This window comes from Benincasa hispida, chromosome 4, assembly GCF_009727055.1.
Source record: "Benincasa hispida cultivar B227 chromosome 4, ASM972705v1, whole genome shotgun sequence".
Classification (NCBI taxonomy): domain Eukaryota; kingdom Viridiplantae; phylum Streptophyta; class Magnoliopsida; order Cucurbitales; family Cucurbitaceae; genus Benincasa; species Benincasa hispida.
Window position 1 is genome coordinate 39,280,447 of NC_052352.1, and position 21,659 is coordinate 39,302,105.

Here is a 21,659-nt window from a genome sequence, read left to right on the forward strand (position 1 = left end):
TTTTTGATTAAAAATAATAATAATAATTTTTATTAAAAATAATCATCACACACGCGCCTCCATGCCACGCCACGCCTGAACGGCGGCGACGCGCGTGTGGGATGTCCACCGAACCTACATGGGTCTATCTTCTCTCTCCCTCTAAAACATGGGTATCCCTTGGGGCTCAAACCTAAAACACAAGGTTGGAGTACATAAAGGAGACTTCCAACACCAAATTTTCCAATGTGGGATTCTCCAACCAAAAAAGTTAGTTCCTTCTTTGTTTTGAAAGTTAAATTTTCACCTAACAACTAGCACCATCAGTTATACAAGTGATAGTAGTCTCTCAGTGTCTATCAGTGACAGATAGAGATAAAACGTTATCACTATCTATCTTTAAAGTGATAGACAATGAAAATGTTCTCATTTAAAAAATTGCTTACATCTTCAGTTTCAAAAATGTTCTCATTTAGAGTCATCCATTCGTTTCACTCCAATCACTCCCATGTGATGATTCTTGGACCTTTAATTCCCAGTTTCCTTCCAAATCCAACATCTCAATCAAAAAGTTTTGGATTATCTCAAAAGCTCAATAAACTAATGCTAATGAAAATCCTTGAAGGTAGACAACATCCTTCTCATTATATGATGCTCTCTTAAAAAATCGATAGATTAGGTTGTAAAACAATCTTCCCAAGGATAATCTTTGAAGACTAGTTCATCATCCAAAATGTCTAGACATTTGAAATTGACATGGTTATGTTGTTGCTTGGGGATTAAAAGAGCTTCTAGGATGTAGAGATTGGCTAATTTAATTTTCAACGATTCTTCCTCCTCATTGTGCAATGTTTTGAAAGTCTCTCTAACTATTCTAGTTATATGATCTATTTGGATTGGTATCTTAATTCTCCCGGAGTCTTGTTGTTTTGTAAAGATACGCATTGTTTAATGAATAAAATAATTGTTATTTAATTCTAGCATTTACTCATATCCAATAAACAAAGCTCCTTGGTTATCTTATGTGAACTTAAGCATGTATATGTGATATACAAGTGGATCATGCCTTAAGTGATAACCAAAATAGGTCGGTAGTATAAAGATTAAGGTGAGATACATGATCCTGGTGATACTACGGATACGACCCATTTTGTAGAAGTTTGCAAATGTTGTAAACTACTACAGATGGTAGATCCTGACCATTCATGTGGAGACATGAAGCGGGGGTGTCCTATAAAAAGAGTTTGTATAAGACCTGGACCACGAGATGACTAGACTCAGTATATAACGTCGTTGATACTAGAGACTTGCATCTCACCTAAACAACCATAGGTGGCACGACCTCAATGGTGAGTGTTTTGGGAACTCCTGCCTTTTAGGGCGGCCATTTGATTAGTATGGGTGAGAGTGGCCAGATTGCCAACTCAACATGCCTACCTTTTTAGGGACTTGCCTAATCTAGGAGCTAGGAACTCAATCCACAAGGTTGAATTCACCCCTTTCCCGAAGTAGGGATAAGTAGAGACATTGTTCCCTTAAGGGTTGAATCTGGGGCTTGAACATAGTGGCCATAGCGTCTCTTTGGAAGAGAAGACTCAGTCATAGTAGGACTATGACCTATGTTCATTAAAGAGATCAATGGTACTTAAAGAGACAGATGTAACTACAGAGGAATAACGGTTATTGGCCCAGTTGTACTTATGAGCGATCTGTGTAGGGTTTTCATACTACTCATTGGTTAAGATGGACACATAATATACTGTGGTAAAGAGAGTTCAGCTGTCGGTCTTTAGTGAAGTGTCTGAAAATTAATGGATGGTGGATCCTGTGACTAAAGAGTTTAGTCAGTTATTCACGTACCCTTGGAGCTTCGAGATACAGGTCCATGAGATCCGTGATGACATGCAGAAATGCATGTCATCTTAGGCCTTTTACTTAGAATTATGAAGGTTGTTAAGTAGAATATGCATCAATCATGTTAGAAATTCACAAGAAAATGAGCTTGCGTCGATCAGCATGATTGAATCTCAGCTAACCCGTTATTTTGTGTTATTATGCGTTTAATGTTCTATTTTTGTAACTAACGCAGGAAATGAACGTAAACATAGAAACTGGACCACCGCATAGACAACCGCATGCGAAAAAACACTCCATCGCAAAGGCAAACGCATCGATCAACGCATGGATGTTGCAGTAATCTGCCGTATGCGTCCATCGCATGGAAGTTGTGCTCATCAAGCAATTGCGGTCATCATGTAGAGTTGTGGTATTAAGCGAATGCGGTCATTGAATGATTGCGACTACGCGACAACGCACTCTAATGGGATCAACGCAAGGTTGGTGGATTGAACGCATCAACGCATCTACCTCGAGAAAAACCAAAAGATGATGCTGACATTTCACCTACCACGTCGTTAGTGGCAGAGGTTCAGAAAAGACTAACGCGCCGAATGTCAGACTCAGAGTAGTCCAATTAATGTTGTCGGAGACCTAAGCTCTATAAATAGAAGTTGATGAGTAGAAATTCAAATCATCCAAGGTTTTCGCCTAAGGTTCGCCTAGGGCGGATCCTTGCGATCCAGATGAACGCGTGAGAAGAAGTTTGAGAGTTCTTCACCTCCTTCATCCATTCCGAGTGACGACTAGAGCCTTCAACTGGAGCTAGATCTCGAAAGAGTCAGTTCCTCCATCCATCCATGGCACCACCGATAGCCTTGACGCACATCCGCTGGGAGCAAGCCTTTACTTCCAGCCGGTCATTTCCTTTTCCTTTCTTTCTTATATTGTATTGTACGACATTTTGTGATTAAGGAATTAATACAATTTGTTTCCAATGCATTTCTCTGTTCCTTCAACTCTATCTCCATCTTCTTTGTTTAGCATCTTTACTTTCATTACAACACTTAGTGGGATTGCTTGGGTATCGCATCCTTAGTCATGTGGATTAGGGATATGAAGCATGTAGCAACCCACCGAGAGGTGTGCGTTGTGTGAGTGTGTGAGTAATCTTATTTGCTTAGTGTGAAGCTGCTGCAACGCCTGTCTATAGACTAACGCATTGCTTGTCTATGAGTAAAGTCAGCAACAATGAACTGCCCGGGAGGGTAAATGGTTGGACGTATTAAGCAATGCGTGCATTGTTCACTAGAGATAGGAGTAATCTTGCGTCAACCAAGTTCATGCATTTTTCTTGTTTTATGTTGTGCCCAACACCCCTTTAGAGCTACTCGAGAGAGAGTTTAAAGAAAGAACCTAATGACTCGAGAGAGCTAGGTTAGAATCTAGACTCGAGAGAGCGAGATTAGATCAGCAAAAGCAAGAGATAGAGACTTAGAGATAAGCTCTATTTGTCAACACTGCATCGCATGCATCCTAGGAATAGGTATGATATTATATGGTCACCTTATTTGTGTGTGTGTCACTCTGTCATCGCATAAATGAGAATAGAGGCTTATGTGTAGGTTCTATAAACTTATCGCATATATTGCATGTGTTCTAGCATTAGAAGTCGTAGCATTCGCACTGAGAGGTGGTTTACTATTGTATGTGTGTTGCATGATCGCATTGACTTGCATTGACTAAGGTTGCCCTTGTAGTCACTTTTAAGGGTTGCAATGAAATCATCTCTGCATTTTATCTATTTTCCCACACCTTTATTTCATGTCAAGGTTTGACGTATCTCTACCTTTCACGCATATTCTCATTGCGTTGTCTGATACATAGAAGTATGAGTAGGATTAACTTAGTAACATCCCTTCCATTCTTTTATTCAAACCGCTACATGCACATTACTGCATACATATAGCTACAAGTCTCTGTGTTCGACCTAAAATTACTTGAGAAATTTGCGATCGCATTATACTTAGCATGAACGCAAGAAAACTTGTGGCAGGATGCATGTTCATCGCATACATTCATTAACAGATTATCAGTCCAATCCATGACCATCGATGCATGACTATCAACACATATCTTAGAAGCATGCATCGCATACTGCGTCCATGGGATTTTGGTTGTCAAATATAATTGACTTCTAATTTCCTGTCAACAGTCCCCTTGGTAGCTCAATGGATTAAGTTGAAGATCAGTTATTGGTGGTGATTTGAAATGTTCAAATTAACAAGAGGTATTTTGATTATATATGATATAATCAGTTTGATGTATGAGATACATCTAGGGGAGGATTGATGTAAATGAGATTTACATTAAGTACCATGGAATAGAAAAAGAATTATGGTTTATATGTTTCATGAGATGAAATATCAAAACTATAGGTTATAAATATAGTATGATAAGATGGTTATCATTTATGTTTATAATAATATTACTTATTAGATAATTAATTTTTTTTTTTTAAATAACCAAAGTAGTGGGTGGTTATTGAATCATGGTAACTGTGAGTTTAAAAGAAAAATAGTTTTCCTATTTTGAAAGGATGTTTTTTACAAAACGATCCAAAAAGGTTTTGAGTTTTTTCTCTCGGTGCAAAGAAACTCATGTTAGTCATCAAGTAAATACGGATTTACTAAATGACGGCTGAACGAGCTAAACGATCGTGCAGTGGCTAGTAAACGAACGTGCTGTATTTACTAAACGATCGTATAGTTTTGCTAGACGATCGCTTGCCCTAAGTAAACGATCGTGTAAAGTTTGTAGGCGACAGACCGAGCTAAACGATGAACCAAACGATCACATAGCTTTTGCTAGACGATCGCTTAGCTTTATCTAAACGATTGGGCATCGACCTATACGATAGGTCTTTGCCATCTCCCACTTCTCTATTCGTGTATGCGATCGGTATTTCCTCCTCTGTTTGCCTCATACCAAGTTCGAACAGAGCTCACCCTCTAGATTTTCACACCGAGAATACCAAGGTAGCCTTTTGGTGGTGTCAGACTCAACTCGACACCGTCGAGGTTTTCTGGAGGTCGTTCGTGGTACTGTGGAGGCCATTCGTATTGCTAAGGAGTTCGTGGTCGAGGTGATCATTGAGGACAAGTGCGAAGTGTTCATGCTGTGTTCATTATTGTGTTGCGGTCGTGTAGATCGAGCATTTGTGGTTGCTGTTGTTCGAGCAATCAGAGTGCGCAACAGAGCGTGGAGACGTTTCTGCGTATGTACGTTGAGTTTTTCTCATTGTTCCTTTGTTATTCATGCTGTAATTTCTACATTTTTATTTTATAACCGCTTGTTTGAAGACGACTGTAAATGTATTGTTCATTCATGATTGTGATTTGGAATAATCTTGTTCCGCTGCTCATGAAAATCTCAAATATGATTTCCTTCAATTGGTATTAGAGCTAGGTTCCGATCCTCGGACCTATGGGTTATGGGCCCATCGGATTGCTACATGGGTTTGACTGAAGCCTAAAACGTCATTACAAATGATGGGGTCGAGGATCCATTGTCTTTTAAGAAAGCAATGGAGGATGTTGACAAAGATGAATGGGTTAAGGCCATGAACCAGGAAATGGAGTCTATGTACTTCAATAACGTCTGAAAGCTTGTTGATCCACCTGATGAAGTAAGACCTATTGGGTGTAAATGGATCATTAAGTGAAAGAGAGGTGTAGATGGAAAGGTGCAAACCTTTAAGGCTAGACTCGTGGCAAAGGGTTATACCCAGGTTGAGGCAGTAGACTATGAGGAAACTTTCTCACCTTTTGTAATGCTAAAGTCTATGAGGATTCTTCTGTCCATAGCTACATTTTATGATTATGAAATATGGCAAATAGACGTCAAGACTGCCTTTCTTAATGGTAATCTTGAGAAGACCATCTATATGACACAACCAGAGGGGTTCGTAGTTCCAGATCAAGAGCAAAGAGTTTGCAAGCTTAATAGGTCCATTTATGGGCTGAACAAGCTTCTAGATCGTGGAACATTAGATTTGACAGTACGGTCAAATCGTTTGGCTTTGATTAGAACGTTGATGAACCTTGTGTTTACAAGAAGATCATCAACAGCTCAGTAGCTTTCTTGGTACTGTATGTAGATGATATCCTACTCATTGGGAATGATGTAGGGTATCTGACTGACATTAAGAAATGGCTAGCTGTCCAGTTTCAAATGTAAGATTTGGGTGAGGCATAGTATGTTCTCGGGATCCAGATCATTTGTGATCGCAAGAACAAACGGTTAGCCCTGTCTCAGGCATCGTACATTGATTAAATGTTGATCAGGTACAGGATGCAGGATTCCAAGAGGGGTGTGTTACCCTTCAGGCATGGAATCATTCTGTCTAAGGATCAATGTCCTAAGACACCTCAAAAAGTTAAGGAGATGAGACAGATTCCCTATGCTTCTGCTATTAGAAGCTTGATGTATGCAATGTTGTGTACTCGACCCGACATTTGCTACGCAATAGGGATTGTCAGTTGGTATCAGTCCAATCCAGGATTTGATCACTAGACGGCGGTCAAGACAATCCTTAAGTATCTTCGGAGAACGAGGGACTACATGCTTATGTATGGATATAAGGATCTAATCCTTACGGGATATAATGTCGTTGATCCCTTTATAAAGGCCCTCACGGCTAAAGTGTTCGAGGGTCAACTAGAGAGTCTGGGTCTGCAGGACATGCGGCATCTTGTCTAGGGCAAGTGGGAGATGATACTAGGGTATGCCCTAGTTTATTTTATATTGTACATTAGTCTTCCGAGTCATTAGGAAAAGTGGGAGATTGTTGGGATTGGTGTCGTAATTCTCCCGAAGTCTCATTGTTTTGTAAAGATACACATTGTTTAATGAATAAAATAATTTTTATTTAATTTTAGCATTTACTCATATCCAATAAACAAAGCTCCTTGGTTATCTTATGTGAACTTAAGCATGTATATATGATATACAAGTGGATCATGCCTTAAGTGATAACCAAAATAAGTTTGTAGTATAAGGATTAAGGTGAGATACCTGATCCTAGTGACACTACGGATATGACCCGCTTTGTAGAAGTTTGCAAGTGTTATAAACTACTACAGATGGTAGATCCTGACCATTCATGCGGAGATGTGGAGCGGGGGCGTCCTATACAAAGTTTGTATAAGACTTGAACCACGAGATGACTAGACTCTATATATAACGCCGTAGATACTAGAGACTTGCATTCACACCTAAACGACATACGTGACACGACCTCAATGCTGAGTGTTTTGGGAACTCCTGCCTTTGAGGCGGCCTTTGATTAGTATGGATGAGAGTGACCAGATTGCCACTCAACATGCCTACCTTTTTGGGGACTTATCTGATCTGGGAACTGGGAACTCAATCCAAAGATGGAATTCACTCATTTCTCTAGAGTAGGGATAAATAGAGAGATTCCTCCCTTAACGGATTGATTCTAGGCTTGAACATAGTGGCCACAGCTTCTCTTTGGAAGATAAGACTCTGTAATTGTAGGACTATGCTTATGTTCCTTACAGTGATCAGTGGTACTTAAGGAGACAGATGTAACTACATGGGCATAACTATTATTGGCCTGCCTGTACTTGCGAGCAATTTGTGAAAGGTTGTCACACTGCTCATTGGTTAAGATGGACACATAATATGTCTGTGGTAAGGAGAGTTCAGCTATCAGTCTTTAGTGGATGCCTGGCAATTAACGAATGGTGGATTCCATGACTAAAGAGTTTAGTCAGTTATTCACTTAACCGTTGGAGCTTCAAGCTACAGTTCTATGAAGTCCCCTTAGTAGCTTAATGGATTCAGTTGAGGATCAGTTTTTGGTGTTGATTTGAAATGTTCAAATTGATAAGAGGTATTTTGATTATATATGATATAATCGGTTTGATGTATGAAATACATCTAGTGGAGGATTGATGTAAATGAGATTTACATTAAAGTACCATGGAATAGAAAAAGAATTATTTGTTTATTTGTTTCATGAGATGAAATATTAAAACTATAGGTTATAAATATAGTATGATAAAATGGTTATCATTTATGTTTATAATAATATTAATTATTGGATAATTAATTCTTTTTCTTTTAAATAACTAAAGTAGTAGGTGGTTATTGAATCATGGTAATCGTGAATTTAAAAGGAAAATAGTTTTCTTATTTTGAAAGGATGTTTTTTACAAAACGATCGAAAAAGGTTTTGAGTTTTTTCTCTCGGCGCAAAGAAACTCACGTTAGTCATCGAGTAAATACGGATTTACTAAACGAAGGTTGGGCAAGCTAAACAATCATACAGTGGTGAGCTAAACGATCGTGCAGTATTTACTAAACGATCGCATAGTTTTGCTAGACGATCGCTTGCCCTAAGTAAACGATCGTGTAGAGTCTGTAGGCGACAGACCGAGCTAAACCATGAGCTAAACGATCACATAGCTTTTGCTAGACGATCTTTTAGCTTTATCTAAATGATTAGGCATCGACCTATACGATAGGTCTCCGCCATCTCCCAGTTGCCCAGTCGTGTACGCGATCAGTATTTCCTCCTCCGTTTGCCTCTTACCAAGTCCGAACAGAGCCCCCCTGTGGATTCTCACACTGAGAATACCAAGGTAGCCTTGTTGGTGGTGTCAGACTCAACTCGACACCGTCGAGGTTTTCTAGTGGCCGTTCGTGGTGTTGTGGAGGCCATTCGTGTTGCTGAGGAGTTCATGGCCGAGGCGATTTTTGAGGACGAGCACGAAGTGTTCGTGCTGTGTTGCGATCGTGTAGATCGAGTGTTCATGGTTGCTATTGTTCGAGCGATCAGAGTGTGCAACGGAGCGTAGAGACATTTCTGCCTATGTGCGTTGAGTTTTTCTCATTGTTCCTTTGTTGTTCATGCTGTAGTTTCTACATTTTTATTTTATAACCACTTGTTTGAAGACGACTGTAAATGTATTGTTCATTCATGATTGTGATTTGGAATAATCTTGTTCCTCTGCTCATGGAAATCTCAAATCTGATTTCCTTCATGATCATCATGAAGAAAAAAATTATTCCAAAGTTCAGACACTTTTCTTTGGCCTAATCTAATTGAGGGAATTTGTGGCCTTTCAATCTAGTTACTAAACAAAATTCCTTCAACCCAAATTCTGCTATATGGCCATTGAAAATGAATGCAATGATATTTGGCTTCTTTGTATAGCATTGTTTTCTTACTAAGTAGTTGAGGAATTAGTTGGGTATTAAGAAAGTTCCAAATGGCCATTGAAATTAAGAAAGTGTCCAAATGGGCAATTTAAAACTCTTGGAAAAATTGTTTCATCTAACTTTGTTCTTACCAAATTTAAGACCTCTATACTAAAGTAGACTGTAACTTTTAAGTGTATGTTCTTATTTTCCATGACAAAATCATGTTCCACCTATTTAAAAGATATATTTAACAATATATTAGAAAGTAAAATTTGAATAACACCAATAACTATTAAGATAACTATCAATAATATTTAACAATATCTATTGTCGTCTATCTGAAATAGACAGAGATAGTGATCTATCTCTTTTTATCTCAGATAGATAGAGATAGTGCTCTATCTCTATCTAACTCAATTCAAAGTTATCAATAATAACACTTAACTAAAGAAATATAAAGTGCAAACAATATAGAAACTATACAAAAAAATATGAATGTGTACCATTGAAGTTTATCACTGTCGATCTCATTATCTATCAAAGATAGACAGAGATAGTGTTGTATCTTAGATAGATAGAGATAATGCTCTATCTCTATTTATCTTAGATAGACAGAGATAGTGTGTTATCATTGTCTATCTCATCTCTAAATAAATATAGAATGCAGAACATATAGTAAACAGATATTAGTATTTACCATTGAAGTCTATCACTGTCTATCTGATATAGACAAAAAGTAACCCTCTATCACTATCTATCTGAGATAGACAGAAATAGAACTCTATAACCGTCTAGTGAGATAGATTGTGTTTAATGTGTCATTGTCTATCTTAGATAGATAGCGATAGCGCTCTATCATTGTCTATCTTAATATAAAGTTATGAATAGATCCACTCAACTAAACTAATATAGAGTGCAAACGATATAGAAACTTTAGAAACAAATATTAGTGTTCATTGTCTATCATTGCTTATTTTAGATAGACAGAGATAGTATTCTATCAGTTGGTACAATGGCATTTTCCGATCTTCTTCGTTCTGGGCCTCTTCCCTCGTACCCATCGTCTACCCAGTCATTTGTGTTTTGCGAAATGCGATCCAAGATGACCTTGGCTTCAATGTAGGTTTTGTCCATGAATCCTCCTACCACAGAGGCATCAGCAACAGCTTGCATTGATTGGTTCAGGCCATTGTAAAAAGTTTCCATCATAACGCAATCAGGAATCCCAATGTGCGAAAAATTCTTTACCAATCTTCTGAATCGCACCCAGGCGGTGCTGAGAGTCTCATTTTCCATCTTTTCAAAATTCAACACGTCCCTCCGTCTACTTGCGTTGACGGCTGGCGGGAAGAATTTCTTCATGAATCGCTCGACCAACTGGTGCCATGAAGTAATTTCATTTGGCTCCAAAGAATGAGCCCACCTCTTCGCCTCATCCCTCAGTGTGTACGGGAAGAGGTATAACCTAATTCCCTCAGAAGTAACGCTAGGAATGGAGAAAGTATTGCACATTTCCACAAAGCTGGTCAAATGTGCGTGCGGGTCTTCATCTTGCATACCTCTAAATTGTCCCGCATTTTGGATCATTTAAAGCCTGATCGGCTTGATCTCGAAGCGTGCATTCTCCTCAACCGTGGGTCTTGAAATTTCGAGCGAGAAGTCATATAAGTTCGGTGCCGCATAGTTCTTCATTGAGATATTGCGGTCGGCAGTAAGAAAAACAAGATCTTGCGCCGGCCTATTAACCCCTTGATTCCCATCAGGCCTTTCGTTATTATTCTCCATGTTCCTTCTTCGTCGAATATGGTTATGGCGTACTCGTGCGTGAAAAGTATGCTCAGTCTCTGGGTCGGCTTCGAATTGTGGATCAGTCCCAGTACTCATAAACCGTCGGCCTACTCTCCGCGATAAATAGACAGTACAATAGAGATCTGTCCTGCAAAATACCACAAAATATTCAACACTAAACGTTACCAATCCTCAGCAACAGCGCCAAAAACTAGTAATATAAAAATTTTGTTATCTTTATCTAACTAATGTATTACTTATGAATGATTCAAGTTCTTTTCGATAAAGATATTGCGATACTACGTTCAAAATGTATGCATTGACAATGATATGCTTCGTAGTATACGATGATGTAGTGCGTGTCACAAGTTATCTTACACTAGAACCAAGTATAATTCCAACACAAGTTTCTCAGATTGACCTGAGATTGAACACGGGGATTGTTGTTATTTAAATGCAATACTAATGTGGTATATGCGACCAGTTTAACATAAAGAATAATGAATGATGTTTGCAGAAAAGTAAATTGCGATGAAAGTAAATTGCAATGGAAAGTAAAGTGTCGTAAAGTAAATTGCGATGATAAGTAAATGACTAAACTATTAATGATACAGGGTGAGGACTGACTGTGAAGTTGTGCAAAAGAATCTAATGAATGCGGTGGCAAGTCTTGTGAGTGAAACTGAAAGAGAATGGGTTGAGGGAATGGACATCGCAAGTTCGTCAATCTTGTTGAGGACGTAACTAAGGTTTCACTTTCCCCTGGCTTACACCTTTCAGTGATCGGCCACGTTTCCATATGTTTATGGGGAAACAGGGATGAAAGTGATGAACGCAAGGTTGTTTCCATCTCTGGAAATACTTCTCGCTTTAGTTAACGCATTCTTCTAACTTTCTCCTGATAGGTGGAATAACATCTTCACTTCTACAGGTGAAGATGTCGTCGAGCATGCTTTAGCTAAACTCAACCGATTTCCTTAACAAGGACTAATTTGCTCGCTTAATCCTTCCCCTTTACCCAGGGGATTAGTGACACATGATGGAGAAAACAGATGTTGAATGTGTGGAGAAGAACAAAGAAATGACAATGATTACGATAATGATATTAACTCTAGAGATAAGCGTTTGATACAAATCGTGAATGAAAGGTTAAAGAAAGAAGAACACAGTAGATGAATTGGAAAATAACAAAAAATACAGAAAGAGTGTCAATGTCTTGACACGGATCCCGATCAGAGATGTTGTGCTTGCCGGCGTGTGGATGAAATAGAGTGGAAAGCTTCCCTCTCAGGCTTGCTTTCCCAGTAGAAGTGACCTCTTGCAAAAAGCTTCTTCTTCGGGAATGGAAAGAATTTCTTGCTCGGAGACTTACCTTTCACTTTTGTCTCGTCGTTCTTCCGAATTTTCTCTGTACTGTCTCTTCAAACCAGCCTCCTTAACATTGAATACGAGGAAGCTATTTATAGACCTTGGCTCTCTGTATTAGTGGTCCCACTTTGTAAATGTGATAATTCCTGCCATGGCGTAGTGGAAATGTCCACTCTACTACATGATCAATTTGTTAGAATCGTACAATAGAAAAGTTGTACACTTTTCAGAAGTCCATGCGAATGCGTTGCTCTTCACATCTTTGATCGATCGCCGCATGCGTTGTAGTTGTTTTGAATTACCACATGCGGTGGAAATGCGTTGATCGCTCGAATTCATGATCGATCGTCGCATGCACTGCAATTGCATTGATCTTTTTTCGTTCTTGATCGATTGCCGCATGCTGTGATAATAAGTTGTTCATTTTTTCCTCGAATGATTGTCGCATCCGGTGACCTATTTTCTGCAAAACAAAGAGTTGGACATTCCATTTCGCCATTGCAATAGGGTTAGTGGGTGTGTTCATGACACTTGACAATTTTCGTATTTCTAAACCAATTTCTATACTATCGACGAAATTTTTCTTTCTTCTTGCCGCATAATCTAAATAAAACGATATAAATAACTTGTATTTCTACAAGTTATCAGCTGGAATAACGGACTGCACTTGATCTTTGGGCTTGATAAAACTAAGACCCTATACGAATACTGGATACCACCTTGCTTATTCACACAAACACATAACAATGTGTTGAAAGCACAATTCGTGTGATGAGAGATCTTGATCTTACACTTTGATGGCTGAGATTAGAACTTGGCACTTCTACTGATTGTAGACTTCAAATGTCTAAACTTTTCTTTTCTTTATTGCAGAGAAAATAGAGGGAAAAGAAATGAGAGAACCGGAGGGAGAGCTACCGGAAATCACAGGGGTGATGAGGCTTCAGTCGTCTAGGCAAAATGATGTAAAGCTGGAGGTCGTCTAGACGATAGAGGAAGAGTCATCTAGACGATGAAGGCTTTACTGAAGATCGTCTAAATGATGGGGTTCAAGACGATGGTCATCTACACGATAGGGGTGTCGAAGTAAAGGATCGTTAGCTAAAAGTTACATGATCGATGGATCAAAGGTACACGATAGAACAAAATTATCGGGAAAAAGATGAACACAATGGTTTACGTGGTTCAGCCAAGGACAACCTACATCCACGGAGAAGCTGATGGGAGTTTTTTATTAGGGAATATTACAAGATTGCTACAAGATAAGTCTCAAGCTTCTTGATCACTCTGTACAATTTTTCTCTCTTACTCTTTACAATTAGTTACACAGTGTATTTAAAGGTAGCTTGAATGTAACAGATTTGTAACTACTTTGAAGTTATTTTCACCTTTCTATATAACAATCTCCACCTTGAAATAAACTTCAAGTTTTCTTCAGCTTCTCTGATCTGACTGTCTTCTTTTTTAACCTTTGTCCCTCAGCTCAAACCCTATAATATCAAGGCACTTCTGAAGTTTGAGCTGAGTGGCTGTCTTTGTCAACAAGTCGGAGGCATTCTCTAATGTATGTACTTTCAGAACTTCAATCAGTTTTGCTTCTATCTGCTGTCGAATGAAATGATATTTAACATCTATATGTTTAGTTCTATTATGGTACTGAGGATGCTTAGATAAATGTATTGTACTTTGATGGTCACAAAATATGTTCATTGTATTCTTTTTAATTCCGAAGTCACATAGGAGACCCTTTAGCCATAGGCCTTCCTTTACTGCTCTGAAAGAGCAATAAACTCTGTTCCAGTAGTAGAAAGGCTACTACTGATAGTAAAGTATCCTTCTAGCTTAGGACACACCTTCCAAATAGGAAGATATACCCTGATAATGACCTCCTCTTGTCTAGATCTCCAGCATAATCTGAGTCAACATACCCAATCAGCTCTGGTTCACTGTCTGGAAGCTGTTGGTAAATTAGTTTAGCATTAGAAGTACCCTTAAGATAGTTCATTATCCACTTTTTTGCCTCCTAGTGCCTCTTACCTGGATTGGCCATGTATCTACTCATCAGGCTAGTAGCATAGGCAATGTCAGGTCTTGTAGACACCATTAGATACATTAAACTTCCCACAACTTGGGAATAAGGGATTGTTGACATTATCTGTTGATGTTCACTATTTGATTCTCTGGGTGAATTTTCTGCTGAGAGTTTGAAATGTTTAGTAATAGGAGTAGTCACTACTTTAGCCTCTGTCATTTGATACTTCTTTAACAATATACTACACTATTGTGACTGATCAATGCTTAGAATACTAGTTTTTCTGTTTCTAATAATGTCAATGCCTAGTATTCTTGTTGCATTTCCCATGTCTTTCATTTCGAACTCTGACTTGAGTAAATCTTTTACTTTATTCAGTTCTTTCATAGTTGCTCCTGATAAAAGCATGTCATCCACATATAGTAACAAGTAGATAGGATGAGTGTAGGACTCTGTATTTATGTAAACATAACTGTCATAGGAGCTTTTATAAAAACCATTCTTCTGTACAAAATCACTAAACCTTTTGTTCCAGCATCTAGAGGATTGTTTGAGGCCATATATAGACTTTTTAAGTAGGCATACATAGTCTTCCTTCCCTCTGACCTCATACCCCTTTGGTTGGCTCATATAGATAACTTCCTCTAGAAAGCCATGTAGAAAAGTTGTTTTAACATCTAGTTGCTTCAACTCTAGGTTATTTTGAGCCACAATAGTAAACAACAATTTGATAGAAGTCTGCTTGACTACTGGACAAAAAATCTCATTAAAATCAAGACCTGGCCTCTGTGTAAAACCCTTAGCAACCAACCTAGCTTTAAATCTAGGTCCTTGATCATTAGGGAAAACTTCCTTCAACTTGTACACCCATTTGGATGCAATTGGCTTGCATCCATTTGGCAAAGGTGTCAACTCCCATGTGTTGTTTCTCACTAGTGAATCAATCTCTTCATTCATAGCTTCTATCCACATCTTAGCTTTAGAACAACTCACTACTTCTTCAAAGGTTGAGGGTTCTGAATCATTAGATAAATCAAAACCATTCAAAGCTAAGTAGTCTTCATACCTTGAAGGTGGCACAATGTTTCTTCTCTGTCTATCTCTAGCTAGGTTGTACCCTCTCAAGTCTGGTTCTTCTTGCTCGGGATCAATAGTAGAATCTTCTACTTCTTCTTCTAGATCAGGTAGTTGATCAAAAAATGATTCAGAGCTTAAAGGATCAGAAGTAGGGATTAGCACTTGCTCCATCTCAATTTTATTCTTCACATGAGGTACTGAAACATTAGGATTAGATCTCTGCATATACATTTCATCTTCTCTGAAAACAACATCTCTACTGGTGATGCATCTCTTCTCAGTAGGGTGCCACATTCTAAACCCCTTAACACCTTCTGTGAAGCCCAAAAACATACACTTCACAGCTCTGGCAGCTAATTTCCCTTTACTCTGATGAACAAAACTAGTGTAACCAAACACCCTTAGGTTATTCAGGATAGAAGGTTGTTTGGTCCACCTTTCTTCAGGGGTTAGAAGGTTAAGAGATGCATGAGGGCATCTATTCAGTGTATATGCAGTGTATGAGGTTGCCTCTGCCCAAAATTTCTCAAGAAATATAGCATCAGACAATAGGCTTCTTACTTTCTCTCCATTATTGTTTTCTTCAACCTCTCTGCCACCCCATTTTGCAGAGGTGTATACCTAACTGTCTTGTGTCTAGCTATACCATGCTATCTACAAAAAACATTTAACTCCTCTGCATAGTACTCAAGCCCATTATCAGTTCTTAGACACTTAATTTGACAGTTAGACAATTTTTCAACCATGATCTTCCGTTCTTTAAACTTTTTAAAAACTAAATCCTTAGATTTAAGAAAATAGATCCAACTTTTTCTTGAATAGTCATCAACAAAGGTTAAGAAATATCTAGCTCCATTTAAGGACTGAAAAGGTGAAGGACCCCATAAGTCCGAATGCACATAGTCAAGGATGGCCTTGGTTGTATGCTCAGCCTTCAAAAAACTTTGCCTAGTAGTCTTTCCTATCACATAATGTTCACAAAAGGATAGGCTCTCATGAACTCCCTTAGGTGGAATTCCTTGGTTGGCAAAAGCTTCTAGACCTTTGGCACTAATGTGTGAGAGTCTTTTGTGCCATAGATCTCCTTTAGTAGGTTGCTTCTGAGTCACAATCAAAGCTGAGTGAACTTTATGAACTTCTTGAACAACATACACTCCATTAATCTTCACCTTTCTAAGGATAGGCTTACTGTTCTTCAAAACTTCACAGTAACCTTCCTTGCCTCTATATTCACAGCCAATAAAATCAAGCATGCCTAGTTAAATTAAATTTCTCTTCAGCTTAGGGACATGTCTGACATTTATCAATAGCTTAACTGTTCCATCTTCTAGCTTTAGTGAGATTGAGCCAATCCCAACCACTGGACATGAGTTGTTGTTTCCCATTTAGACAGATCCTCTATCCAACTCTTTGTAGGTACTAAACCAGTCTTTATGGGGTGTCATGTGGAAAGAACACCCTGAATCTAGAACCTAATCTAAGTTCTTATTAGCTTCTTCTTCTGCCTTACAATTGGAGGTAGTCAAAGCATCAAAATAGAAGTAAGAGTCCTCACAAACTAAGGCTTCACCTGACTGATAAAGTTGGACTTTGGGTTGTGGTTGTGATTGCTTGTTTTACTACTCATTCTTCCACTTCAAAGTTCTGCAATCTTTGATTAAATGTCCAAGTTTTTTACAATACTTGCATCTGACCTTGGACTTCTCTTTCCCTTATTCATTTGAGCTCTATTTTCCTTTTTCCTTATTGTTCTGTTTTGACTTGCCCTTTACAAATAAGCCCTCTGCACTAGGCTTGTCTTCCTTGCTAGTAATAAGCTCCATTTCTCTGATTTTTAGAGCAGAAATTATGGTGTTGGTAGTTAGGGAATCTCTCCCATATTTCAGTGCAGTCCTTACATCTTTATAGGAATCCGGAAATGAGTTGAAAGGCACAAAAGCTTCATTATCTACCCCAATCTCTTCTGCTTGAGTCTTGAGTTCAGTAGTTATCCTCTTGAAATCATCTAGATTTTCTGTTAAGGATTTAGAAGCACTCATCTTGAAGGTAAAGAACCTTTCCCTTAGGAAAAGTTTGTTGGGCAGATTTTTAGTCTCATATAGCTTATTCAATTTGCTCCACATCTTAAAAGTTGTCTCTTGATCAATCACTTGCCTTAGGACACTGTCAGACAAGTTTAAAACCAGTGTTCCATGAGCAATTAGCTCCATGTTTTCTTCTTCTTCTTCTGTTGTAGTGCTTGGTTGGATCTTCTAAGGCCTTATGAGCCCTTTGTTGTCCTAAGATAGCCTTGATTTTGGCTTTCCTCAAACCAAAATCGCCTTTCCCATCAAATTTCTCAATGTCATACCTTGCTACTACCATATCTATTTCAAATTTCAACTGAAAGGCTTCAAGATTTTGCTTCTTTTTGAATCTTGACTAATCTCGAAGCTTTCTTGTAGGCTCTGATACCACTTGTTGGGCTTAATAAGAGAAATATGGGCTGGAATAATAGACTGCACTTGATCTTTGGGCTTGACAAAATTAAGACCCTATACAAATACCGGATACCACCTTGCTTATTCACACAAACACAAAACAATGTACTGAAAGCACAATCCATGTGATGAGAGATCTCGACCTTACACTTTGATGGCTGAGATTAGAACTTGGCACTTCTACTGATTGTAGACTTCAAATGTCTAAACTTTTCTTTTCTTTGTTGCAGAGAAAATAGAGAGAAAAGAAAAGAAAGAACCCGAGGGAGAGGTGCCAAAAATCGAAGAGGCGATGATGCTTCAGACGTCTAGGCGAAGGGATGTAAAGCTGAAGGTCGTCTAGACAATAGGAGAAGAGTCGTCTAGACGATGAAGGCTTTACTGAAGATCGTCTAAATGATGGGGTTCAAGACGATGGTCGTCTACACGATAGGGGTGTCGAAGTAAACGATCGTTGGCTAAAAGCTACACGATCAGTGGATCAAAGGTAAACGATAGAACAAGACAATCGGGAAAAAGATGAACATGATGGTTTACGTTGTTCGGCCAAGGACAACCTACGTCCACGGAAAAGCTTACAGGAGTTTTTTATTAGGGAATATTACAAGATTGCTACAAGATAAGTCTCAAGCTTCTTGCTCACTCTGTACAATTTTTCTCTCTTACTCTTTACAATTAGTTACACAGTGTATTTAAAGGTAGTTTGAATGTAACAGATTTGTAACTACTTTGAAGTTATTTTCACCTTTCTGTATACCACATTATTTTCTTTCCTTTCCCTTTGCTTCCATCAACTTTGACTATTTTTTTGCTTACCATCTAGTTAAACAAAATAATTTCAATAATATTTAATAAGTATGATTAAATAGAAGAATAAAAGAAATGAAAAAGATAAGAGAATGATTATTACCTTGAAAGATATGATGATAGATTGTAACCTAAAAAAATTGAAAGCAACAATGGGAGAAGAAGATGAAGATGAAGTAGAATTTGGTTCAAGAGGAAAAGGCAGCAAAATAAGTAACAAAAATCGATTGATGATTATTGATGAAAGAGACACCAAAAATCGAAAGCAGCAACGGCGAGATAGAAAGCGATAGACAAAGATCGGTTGTCGTTGCAAAAAGAAGACGTGGAAGACAGATGTGAGTATCGAGCCGATTTGGATAGTCAGATTTAATCATATACAAGTCGCAATTTTTTGTGCGGACAGAGATAGTTTTGGTATTTCACTTTTTGGACTGGGCTTTCTTCCACCGGTTTTGGGTTCTTTTTAAATTTTGCTATATACTGTAAATGGTTTAGGGCTTTTGTTATGAAATCGACATTTAAAGAACACAAAAAAGAACATAGAGATAGAGAAGATCGACACACAGATATACTTGGTTCACTAACGATGTGTTAGCTACGTCCACGGGCAGAGGGAGAATGTTTTCAGAAAATTACATAAAAAATGGCACCTCTAGGGTTAGAGAGTTTATATATAGCGCATTACTCTAAACCCTAGAGTCATAATCGTAAATAACTACAAATAAAAATATGCTAAATACGAATTCTGAATAGGTTTATAAATTGTGAATTCTGAATAGGTTTATAAATTGTGAATTCTGAATAGGTTTATTAATAGCAAGACCCCATACTTGGTTGATCGAAGTGCCAACAAACAAGTTCAAGGCATTCAACACCTTTTTATTAATTCTGAAAAGACCTTGATCGTAAACTTGTAATATGTTACCTTCATACAAATACAATCTGAAATAAAATTATATAATATATGAAATATATTAATTCAAAAATTATAACGAGCAACACAACGAATAAAATTTAAAAAAATATATTACTTTTAAAACAGGATGAAATTTTTTCTTCAATTAGTTTATCTAAAAAAGTTTACTAAATATTATGAAACTTTGTGTGTATATATGAAAAATTAGACGATAAAAATTAACTAAATTCTCAATAGGATCGTGGACTTCACATTGGAAACGGGTACGACATGCGTCGTCTTTAAAGAGTTTTTACTTCCTCTTTTCAATTTAGTAATTTCTATGATTTTAAATGAGTTTATCGTTTTAATGATAATTTTGAGTCGCATAAATTCTATGTTTCAAAGATTAGATGTTATTGTCGGATGACCATCTTTTCTTGAGTAATTTAGAGGTCTTTTCACTAGCTTTATTTGTGTAACTTGTGCTTAATGTTTTAAATTTTCTAACTAAAGAATTATCATCTTGATTTGAATTTAAGCTTGAGAAAAGAGACTTTGGATTAGATCATAGGCTGCATGACTAATTAATTATAGTTACTTGCATGAAATTGATTTTCTAAAGTATTATCTTTAAATATCATTCTAGGGAACAATCATGTGCCTGAGGGACAACTTATTAAAGGCTCCACCCGACTTTCAAAATAGGTCGTGCAGTGCACTGCTTCCTCAAAATACGTACACGGACGAGTGTAGGGATTCTTCAAACAATCGGTCCCCATCCTCACTTTTTTCCATTATGTTATGAACATCACACCATTAGGATCGGCAACGGAGCAGGGCGGGATAGGGGACTCCCCATCCCCGTCTCTGTAGGGGTATTCCCCCATCCCCCCCCGTCCCCCGACCCTACCAATTGAAGACGGGGATTCCTCGCTGGTGAAATAGGTTCCTCGTAGGGACCCATCCCCATTTACATATATATATATATATAACATATATTAAAAAAAATAATCCGGGATGGGGCGGGAATACCCTCCCCATTCCCACCCTTCCTCGATCGCGGAACCAGTTAGGATCCTCGTTTGACCCCATCCCCAGTCAAACTAAGGAATCCCCACCCTGATCGGGGCGAGGACTCACAGGACCCGACCCTGCAGAGATTTTTGCCAACCCTACCCACCATACCATAACCAACTTTTTTTCCAGCCCAATTACGAATTTCCCTTAGAAACCATTAAATGCGACGAGCCTTATGAGTTATTAACATTTCGAAGCTACCACGCTGATTTATTTATAATGGGATTTGAACGATTATTTTTTATAAAGCATGCAATGGCATCTTCAAGAATTTAGCTTCAGAGCGCTTTCCTTCACAAGCTATCACTAACATAGAATACATATAAATCAAGCACGGTTTTGTAACAACACAATCAACAAAGTAGACAAACAGAATAACAAATAATAAGAAGAGAGATAGATTGTCACATAGATTGGTAACGTAGTTCAGTGTAATATCATCTACTTCCAGGAAGTGTACTTGATTAAAGGAAACTTCACTATCAAAAGAATTAATTAATTACAATGAAGTACTTATCTATTAACTAAACTTCCTCTACAATAATTCACGTATAGTCGATTATTTAATTAGATTCGACTTAGACTCCTCCAAATTTTGAGATCCCCTCACCTTCTATAAATGGGCTTCTTTTAAGCTTTGTTTGAGGTACCTTGAAAAAGACTTTCTTAGGCTCCCCGACCCTAAGTATGAGATTCCTTCACCTTTATGAAATAGTTTTTCCTAAGCTCTATATTCTCATAGTTTGTAAACTCTGTATACACAAATTATTGGGATTTATGTCCTAAATCTCTCATGTATTCTTGTAGTTTATATACTCTATATAAACAAATTGTTATTTTATGAGCACACACTCATACCAATAAATAAAGATTCTAGGTTATTCTATGTAATTTAACCATGTATGTAGAGACATATAGGTGAATCATGTTTAAATAATAACCTAAATAGTCTGTGGTAAATGAATAAGGTTGGGTACCTTATCCTGGCGATACTACGGATACGACCCGCTTTGTAGTTGTTACAAAGTGTTGTAAAGTACTACAAATGATCTAATCCTGATTATTCCCGTGATAACATGTG

The 21,659-nt window shown here is 37.9% G+C and overlaps 1 protein-coding gene across 1 annotated transcript in view; it reads right to left on the reverse strand.

Moving 5' to 3' along the window:
- LOC120076194 (cilia- and flagella-associated protein 251-like) overlaps positions 1-10,254 on the reverse strand; it is an 18,040-nt gene extending 7,786 nt beyond the window's left edge. Inside the window, exon 1 of the mRNA XM_039029959.1 lies at positions 10,106-10,254. Within this exon, the coding sequence (XP_038885887.1) occupies positions 10,106-10,254 (149 nt within the window). The remainder of the gene's footprint in view (positions 1-10,105) is intronic.
- Between the last annotated feature and the right edge of the window lie 11,405 nt (positions 10,255-21,659).